Consider the following 9,189-nt stretch of genomic DNA (forward strand, 5'->3'; position numbering starts at 1 on the left):
CATGGCCGCATCATTGGAGGATCCTCTGCCAACATAGCCAACTAACCGTGGCAACTGTCTTTCCAGTACGGCGGTTCGCTCATCTGTGGAGCATCCATCATCAATGCCAACTGGGCGCTGACGGCTTCTCACTGAGTGGATGGCCTCAGCGCCTGTCTGGTTTCCGAGCTGGCGCCTCGACTCATGGAAGCGGTGGTTTCGTCAGAAGCGCCACCTCTGGCTACATGCACGCATCGTTCAACGACGATACCTTTGACTACGAAGTTGCTGTTGTTCAGGTTTGTGACATTTGCCTAAAATCGATTTAACATAACTTCTCAACATTTTCTAGATCACCTGGATGACGACGTTGATTATGCCTCTCTTCTCTGTTAACACACAGGGGAATATTCAGGAAAGATTGTCTTCTGTCATGGATGTTGCATGATGCCGCCGCGTCTCTCACAAAATTTTTTTCTCCTTTCACAGTTCTTATGTTTTTTGGCTCCCATACACAATCCTTTTCCTAACAAAGCACGGCACGTGCCCATTTTGCAACTATGGACAGCAGATAGGTACCGCAGAACTCCTGTCCACAAGACCAATTGGAGGTCAAGTTGGTGGGACAACTACAAAGTTAGTGCATTTTAGAGAGTCCTGGTCTTGCAAGTTTCCTGTACGCTACCGAAACATATTTGGCATTTAAACCTTGCATCAGCTCAACGTAACCGCACCTTGTCACTCAGTGAGTTACTACGAGGGAAACTAGGGCATGACTCAGAACACTGATCACCACGAGTTTTTCGTAGCTATTGCACTTACGCTTACTCGTTGGTGGTGATGAATTTTTGTTCTATCCCTAGGATGGGAACCGTGTATATTAGATTCGAATGGCAATTAGTCACCATATTCCATCATCACCCATGCATTCTAGAAGAAACGATTTCAGCTATCCATTCGGTGGAAATTAATAAAAGGAAGCAATTGTTTCCGTGTAAACACCACGGTTTAATGTTTGGTCGCACTTTCACCAGTATGATGTGGTGCACCTTTTCCTAGTCGCCAATAGCTGATGAATACAATTTATTTTAATTTTTTGCACTGGACCCTGAAGGAAATAACGCACATTAGGAACGTAGTGTGTATATGAAGGGCTTATGTCAATAGTGGTACAAGTCTATTTTTGTTTATTGTGAGATACAGAGTCCTAAAGTTAAATGAGTGCTGAAAAATCTGCAATTGAGATAGCAGAAATATTCAAGCATATCTCTCTTCTTGCTAGAGATGAACATTTCTTTCTGTTTATTTGGATGATTAATCTCAGAAGCATTATAGGCAGAAAGGTGGAGGTAACGGACTTATACCACTATTGAAATAAGCCCTTTGTATGTAGTTACGGAAACAGATGTAAAACAAAGTCAGACAGACTAAACAATGAGCTCATCGCATTCTTTGGAGGCGTACCAATTTTCCTTTGATGTATCATTCACGAAAGTTGTTTTCAATACACAGCAGACAACTGTCAACAACCACCCTTCATCAGTTGATGAAACCAACTAATCATCGTCAAAATTCTTTAGGAAATTAAGGCTGTATGATAATTAGAAATAATAAAACTAAATTATCCGAATTCCGGGCGGGAAGGAGCGCCTGATCTCCGCCACGAATCCGCCCGGCGGATTTGTGTCGAGGTCCGTTGAACCGGCCAGTCTGTGGATGGTTTTTAGGCGGTTTTCCATCTGCCTCGGCGAATGTGGGCTGGTTCCCCTTATTCCGCCACAGTTACACTGAGTCGGCGATTGCTGCGCAAACACGTTCTCCACGTACGCGTGCACCACCATTACTCTGCCACGCAAACATAGGGGTTACACTCGTCTGGTGTGAGACGTTCCCTGGGGGGGTCCACCGGAGGACGAACCGCACAATAACCCTGGGTTCGGTGTGGGGCGGTGGAGGGGTGGACTACGGTAGTCGTCGTGGTGTTGTGGACCACTGCGGCTGCGGCGGGGACGGAGCCTCTCCGTCGTTTCTAGGTCCCCGGTTAACATACAATACAATACAAATTATCCGAAACTCATTGTGGTCGATGGAATTTTTAAATTAACTTATTCAGTACAGAACAATATGAAGAGATAGTGGGAAAGAGATTTTTCTAGTAAACTAAAATACAGAAATTATGGGAGGATTACCTGATTTGCACTGGATAAATGAAGAAAATCGGAAGATTGCAGGAGAAGATAGAAAGAATGGCAGATTAGGGTCTAGCACCATCTGGAGTTTAGATAACCGAGACTTAGTAGGATCACAGATGGATGAGGCAAGACTAATATGGAAGCTGCAGGTCAAGAGTCGTGAGTAAAGAGTTGGCACTGAAATAAGAGTAGTGCGGAGACAGGGAGATTTGCGGATAGCATGACTGTTTGATCTGCATAACAAATAGATTGTTACTCCGAGACCCTGCACAAATTTTGAGAGCTGTATAGATGTGAACATCGCGTTGTTTTTGATGTCGTTGTCAAAATGTTTTGTCAAAATGTTCTCCTTAATCTGCCAATCCAACAAGTGTGTTATTAGGAATTTTGTTCAAGAATCAGAAGACGAATATAAACTAGGAAAAGGACGGGAGGGACGGGAAGGTTTCACTCAGATTACATCATGAACAGGCAGAGATTCCGAAATCAGTTATAGACTCTAAGGCATTAACAGGAGCAGACGCACACTCACATCACAGATTAGTAATCGTGAAGGGTAGGCTGAAGTTTAAGAGACTGTTCAGGAAGAAACAATGCGCAACGACGTGGGATACGGAAGTACTAAAGAGTGAAGAGATATGATTGAAGCTCTGTCAGGCAATAGACACTGAGATAACGAATAGCTCAGTAGGAAGTTCAGTTGAAGAGGAATGGACATCTATGTAATCATAGAAGTTGGAAAGAAGATAAAGGTATAAGAAAAGTACGGTAACTACCAAGAAATTATCGGTAACAGAAGAAATAGTTTATTTGATCGAGGGAAAAAGTATGTACAAAAATATTCAGGAAAATTCAGAACACATAAATACAAGTGGCTTAGGCAATAAATAGACAGGAAATGTAAAAAAGTTAAGGGAAATGGATGCACTAAAAATGATAAGAAATCGAAATAGAAATGACTCAGCATATTGAAAAGTCAAAACAACCTTTCTAGGAAATTAAAAGTATGGACTTTAACGTTAAGAGTGCAATTTAAATTGCATTGTTAGTTCCAGAGGAGAGAGTGATACGTTGAAAGAGTAGACTGAAGGCCTGTGGTAGGAGGAGAACATGTCTAACAACGTGATAGAAGAAGATACAACGAACGACGGAGAAGAGAGAGGCGATCAAGCACTAGAATCATTATCTGAGAGAGCTTTGTACAACTGAAGACCACCGATAGATAACATTCAATTGGAATTTCTAAAATCGTTGGGCGAAATGGCAGGAAGAAGACGATTCACGTTGGTGTGTTGAATGTATGAGACTGGAAGTATACCAGTTCTGACGTTTCGATTGATGAAGAAAGCAAAAGTGAAGAAAAATCATGACACGTTTACAGTATTTACCGACCTGGAAAAAGCGATCGGCAATGTAAAACGGTGCATGATGTGGGAATTACTGAGAAAAATATATGTAAGCCGCAGACAAAGACTGGTAATGGACAACTAATTACACGAAGCAAAAGGGAACAATAAGACTGAAGACCAAGAACGACTTGCCGGGATTGGAAAGGGTGTAACAAAGGGGTGTGGAATTTCGCCCGTACTGTTCAATATATAAATCGAAGAAAGAATGACGGAGATAAAATAATGGTTCAAGCTTAGAATTACAATTCAGGATGGAAATATGTCGATGATGAGATTCGCTGATTACATTGTTTCCCTCATTGAAACTGAAGAAGAGTTACAGAATCTGTGGAACACAATGATCAGCGTAATGAGGACAGAGTATGGGCTGAGAGTAAATGAAAGGACGACGAAAGTATTGAGATGTAGCACAAATGAGAATAGCCAGAAACCTATCATCAGGATCACGATGTATTTCTGTTATCTAGGAAGCAAAATGAAACATGGTGGATGGAAAAGGAAGACATCAAAAGCAGACTAGTACTGGCAAAAAGGGCATTCCGGGCAAACAGACGCCTACTGTTATCAAATGGTTCAAATGGCTCTGAGCACTCTGGGACTTAACTTCTGAGGTCATCAGTCCCTTAGAACTTAGGACTACTATAACCTAACTAACCTAAGGACATCACACACATCCATGCCCGAGGCAGGATTCGAACCTGCGACCGTAGCGGTCGCGCGGTTCCGGACTGAAGCGCCTACAATCACTCGGCCACTCCGGCCGGCCTACTGTTATCAAACATAGGACTTAAAGTTATGGATAAATTACTGAGAATGTAAGGTTGGAGCACAGCACTGTATGGTAGTGAAACATGGAATGCTGAAATACCGGAACAGAAGAGAAACGAAGCATCTGAGAAGGAGTGCATCGGAAGAATGTCAAAAATTGGGTGGAATGATCACGTATGGAACGGGGAGGTTCTCCGCAGAATCGGCGAAGAAAGACTTAAGGGGGCGGGGGGGGGGGGGGCTGAAAGTTGTAGAGCACACTGAGCATGGAATATACGCAAGAAATAACTGACGACGTAGGTTGCAATTGCTACTCTGAGATGAAGATTTTGGAACACAGGAGAGGAATCGGTGGGGGGCTGCATGAAATCATTCAGAAGACTGATAATACTCTGTCTGAACTGTCAGGTGATACATCAGCCGTCGGTCGGCTGCAATTTCCTACAGTCTTCCTGCTTACATCCATTTGCTTCATCTGCTAACTGCCTCGTCGACTTACCAACGTCGTCCATTATGTCCTTTATGTGTACTGTAAACAGTAACGGCCCTGTTACACAATTTTAGGTGCCCCCAAGATTAGATTTACACCTAGCAATTTTACTCCATTACGAACGACTTGTCGAGTGCTGTCTGCAGGAAGGACAACAAATCAGTTACACTTGTGGTCCGATAACGGGTAAGGGCGTATTTAGTTCATTAACAACAATGTGAACTTGTACCGGATACCTTCGAGAGGTCAGGGAAAACAGCACCTACCTGAACGCTGTTTCTACAACATTTTCCTTCCCATGTCCTATCACAGCGAGCTGAATTCCCTCCGATATCTGTCTGCTGAATCCACACTGTTGTCAGACAATACTTTCTCATTCTCCTAAAACGTCATAATGCTTGAGCATAAAACATCTTCCACAACCCTGCCCAAGACAGACCTCCGCGATATCGGTCCAGAACTGTGCGCATGTTCATGCCGAACTTTTACATTTACGTATCTTCCGTTAATCGCACTTTGTAGGATAAACTATTGGTAGAAGAGAAGCATGTTACTTTGCATGATCTCTAAAAATCTATCGGGTATTCCATCGCGTCCACATACTACTACGATATTGAATGGTAGTAATTGATTTACTATTCCGCATTTACTTCTCTCACTATTTGTCATTTCTGCGTTCGTGAGTTTATTGAATGATCTTCCGCCATGAAACTATTCCCGAAGATCAGTTCAGTATTTCGACCTTTTCTCCGTCATCTTTCGTATTGGTTGCAATATTGGTACTGAGCGACTCACTTTGCAAAAAGCAGAATTTCTTATCATTTTTAACCATATCTGCCGGCTAAATTTTACTTTCGAATTCGTTGAACGCTTCCTGAATTTCTCTCCTTGTACACTTTTTAGGTTCTTTCAGCTGTTAACCAGTGATTGAATTCATTAAAATATGTGGTAAAGCGATCTATATATCGTTAAAAAACCACAATATGCGGTTTGATATTCTTGTCGTGGGAACATTACTTGGTGTATGATTCATGTTATGTACGCAGGGTGTCCCTTGCGTAATGTTCAGTATTCAAGGATACGACCCTAACGCTAATTAGAAGCCAAAAAGTCTACTGAACACGGGTTCTAAAATGCATACCCTGAGATCTACGAGCACTTTTCCATCTTCGATCCTCTCAGACCTATCTCTTCTACTGCAAGTTCCTTGATTACCATATTTAGATAGGTGGCCCTATGGATAAAAAAAAAATACAGTTAACACGGGCTCTAAAGTGTATATCTTAGAGCTTTGAGCAATTTCCTGTATTCACTACTGTGAAGCACGACTCAGCTACTGAACGAGAGCTCGTTGCTCATGACCCTAGTAACACCAACGATAACACGATCTACCAAGGCGAGGTACTTTATGGTAACTACAAAAATGAAAATAAAAGATTTCGTTAACTATTTTGAGCTTTTATGAAGAAGATACTTTTTAAATAGGTAGAGATGTACAAGCAGTGTCCAGAACCTGAAAATATCCTTCACCACACTGTTAGCAATAATAAAGTTATACATCGTGGGAAGAGGTCCTTCATGACAACTACCAATATTTAAAAATAGGAATTTATTCATAACATAGTATTTAAAGATATATAGATGTGTAAGAAGAGTCCTGAACACGAAAATATGAAGATGATATTTGTTACAAAAAGTCACCTTCACCACTAAAATATAAATTTTTGGTTTAAGTTCAACCAAAAAAGAGTAAAAAAAATTATAGATTGCAGTATAAGAAACAATTAAAAACTATAAATACTTTTTCAGTGTTTTAAAATGTAAGGTACATGACTGGATAACAATATTTTCGGAACTTGGGAATAAAGTACACCCCCGCCTCCCGGGCCACCCTTGGAATTGCGAGAGTTAAGGTATGCACTTTAGAGGCCATGTTCACTGGACCTTTTTGCAGAGAATGATCGTTCCTGTCATGTCCTATCCTAAAGAATTACATGAGAAAACGAGTGTTATAGAAGGGGACAAGGAATGCTGATTTTTAGAAGGGAAAGTATAAAGGGATTTAAGAGAGATGGAGAACCATAAAGCAAGATTCGTTTCCTATGGGGCAAAACTTCTACTAATGATGATACCTGGAAGACTTCACACATGACTGGAAAAAATACTCAGAGACACTGCATAGATTTAGAATACAGAAAGGCACAAGAGATGTAATTTGACTTACAGGTGAGAGCTAGACTGAAAGAAGAAGGTCATACTGTTGCCAGTGATTTCGTGAAAGTCTTTGACAGGGTACAGTGGAATAAATTGGTGGAAATTCTAAGAAAGAATGGAGTCGACTGGACGGATAGAAGACCGATTAGCAAACTATGCATACAACATAAAACAGTAGTACAGATTTTGAATGAGATGACAGGTGAAAGCACAATTCGAAGGAGACAGGGGGAAGGCTGCTGTCCCTCCACAGTACTGTTTCACAGATATATGGCACTCATTACTCAGAAATTTTTAAAACAAAAAAAAGGAGTGTGGATTATTGGTGGGAAGATAGTATGTATTCAGTCTGAGGACGATGCGGTGTTATTGGCAGACAGCGAAAGCACTATGATTGGAATATTCAAAGAATTGAGTAAGACCTGTGGGAAATCGGGATGACGATTAATAAGAAAAAGACAAAATGCATGGTGATAAGCGGAGGAAAAATAAGAAATATAGAGTAGCAACAGGAACATATTGAACAAATTAGTGCTGGGAAGCATAATAACCGAAGGCATGAGATGTAATAAGTAGGTGAAAACGCATATAGCGATTGACATGGTGGCATTAAATATAAACAGCAGGCTTCTATGTGGGGGTATGGACAGGTACCTGAGAAAGGGATTAGCAATGTGATTTATATGGAGAGTGGCATCATAGGAAGCTGAGACATGGTCAGTGAGGAAGGAGGAAGAGAGAAGGACAGAAGCATTTGAGATGTGGATCTGGAGGAAAATGGAAGGGGAAATATGGGTAGACAAAGTGACAAATGAGATGGTGTTGAGAAGGGTGAATGCAAAGAGAGAACTTGTAAAAGCTATAACGAAGAAGAAACACAATTGTCTTGAACGTTCCTGGAAAGAGACTCATTACCGATGCATAATATGGAATTAACAGTGAACGGAAAAAAGCGTAGGACGCAGAAGATTCCAGATGACGGATAGTGCCAGGATAGAAAATAATTTTGATAAAATGTGTAGTAAATGACAGGACTGCATGGAGAGCTCATTTAAAGACCTCCCCTAGGCCCAAACACTACAATGATGGTGGCATAACCCTGTATGTTGACCATTCCTCCTGGGACTCGTTGTCAATTCAGAAGAGGGACAACTTATTTCTGAAACAGCTCATGAAAGTAGTCATATATGGTATCTGTATCCTGGATTAACTTTGTTTTAAAGCAGCGAATAATTCTTGCTCCTCTGTCATCAAACTCCATTTCCAGTTAGAAGGTTCTGATCACACTGAAATGATATTTGAAAACACCCACGTTCGTTTTCCAGGTCATAGATCACAGATGGCACTGCGTTCCATGTAGCGTATGTGCATTGGTTGTTTCTGGTTTTCGGGTGTCTGGATCCCTACTGGGTACGAACGCACGAGCAGTGACCCTCGCCAATGACAACTACGATGCACCAGGTGGCCTCGCCGTGACGGTGACTGGCTGGGGAGCCACGTACACCGATGGACCGTCCGCCAGTAGTCTGCTGAAGGTGGACATCACCATCGTGGACCGCAACATCTGCAAAAACACCTTCGCCAACATCAACACTGTGACCGACCGCATGGTGTGCGCCGGCCAGGCCGGCAGGAACGTCTACACTGGAGACTCCGGCGAACCCCTGGTCAATGGCGGCACCCAAGTGGGCATCGTCTTCTGGGGGAGCTCAGAGTGCGAAGCCATCCCCGGTGTCTACGCCAGCGTCGGCAACCTGCGCTCCTGGATCCGATCTGCATCTGGATTCTAAGATCTCTTGACTTTCTTGCTTCCTGGGTTCCCTCCAGTGGCCCATGTAACGCAAACAAACTGTCTGTCTGCAACTAATTGCCCTTTTAAATAAAGAATCTGATCAATGTAAACGTTTCGTCGTTTATTTTAATTTTGTTTCTTGTCCCATAGAAAGTACTGCAGGCTGGAGGCAACATACTGAAGATGAGACAGGAAATACAGAAGGTGAGTTACCTTCACACTGTACGGTTTTAAGTGTCTGTGTGGAGAACTTCTTTACACACACGTTCAAAAAGGGACAGGAAATAAATTAATCTTTCGGCATGTTCAAGGTGCTGAATTATTGTTAATTTTGCGTTATTTGAC

General features: G+C 42.1%; 1 protein-coding gene across 1 annotated transcript; it reads left to right on the forward strand.

Annotated features, from left to right (window-relative positions):
• The first annotated feature begins 224 nt into the window (after window positions 1-224).
• Window positions 225-8,842, forward strand: LOC126101425 (trypsin alpha-3-like). Its single transcript, XM_049912085.1, has 2 exons — window positions 225-278; window positions 8,378-8,842. The coding sequence occupies exons 1-2, from the start codon at window positions 225-227 to the stop codon at window positions 8,840-8,842; spliced, it is 519 nt and encodes a 172-aa protein (XP_049768042.1).
• The last annotated feature ends 347 nt before the right edge of the window (window positions 8,843-9,189 follow it).

Source organism: Schistocerca cancellata, chromosome 9, assembly GCF_023864275.1.
Source record: "Schistocerca cancellata isolate TAMUIC-IGC-003103 chromosome 9, iqSchCanc2.1, whole genome shotgun sequence".
Classification (NCBI taxonomy): Eukaryota; Metazoa; Arthropoda; class Insecta; order Orthoptera; family Acrididae; genus Schistocerca; species Schistocerca cancellata.

What these genes read in the sequence shown, in the direction of transcription:
- LOC126101425 (XM_049912085.1), top strand. Translation starts at nt 225, where the DNA reads ATGCACGCATCGTTCAACGACGATACCTTTGACTACGAAGTTGCTGTT. An exon ending in ACGAAGTTGCTGTTGTTCAG is followed by an intron (nt 279 to 8,377) that starts GTTTGTGACATT and finishes TTCGTTTTCCAG; the next exon opens with GTCATAGATCACAGATGGCA.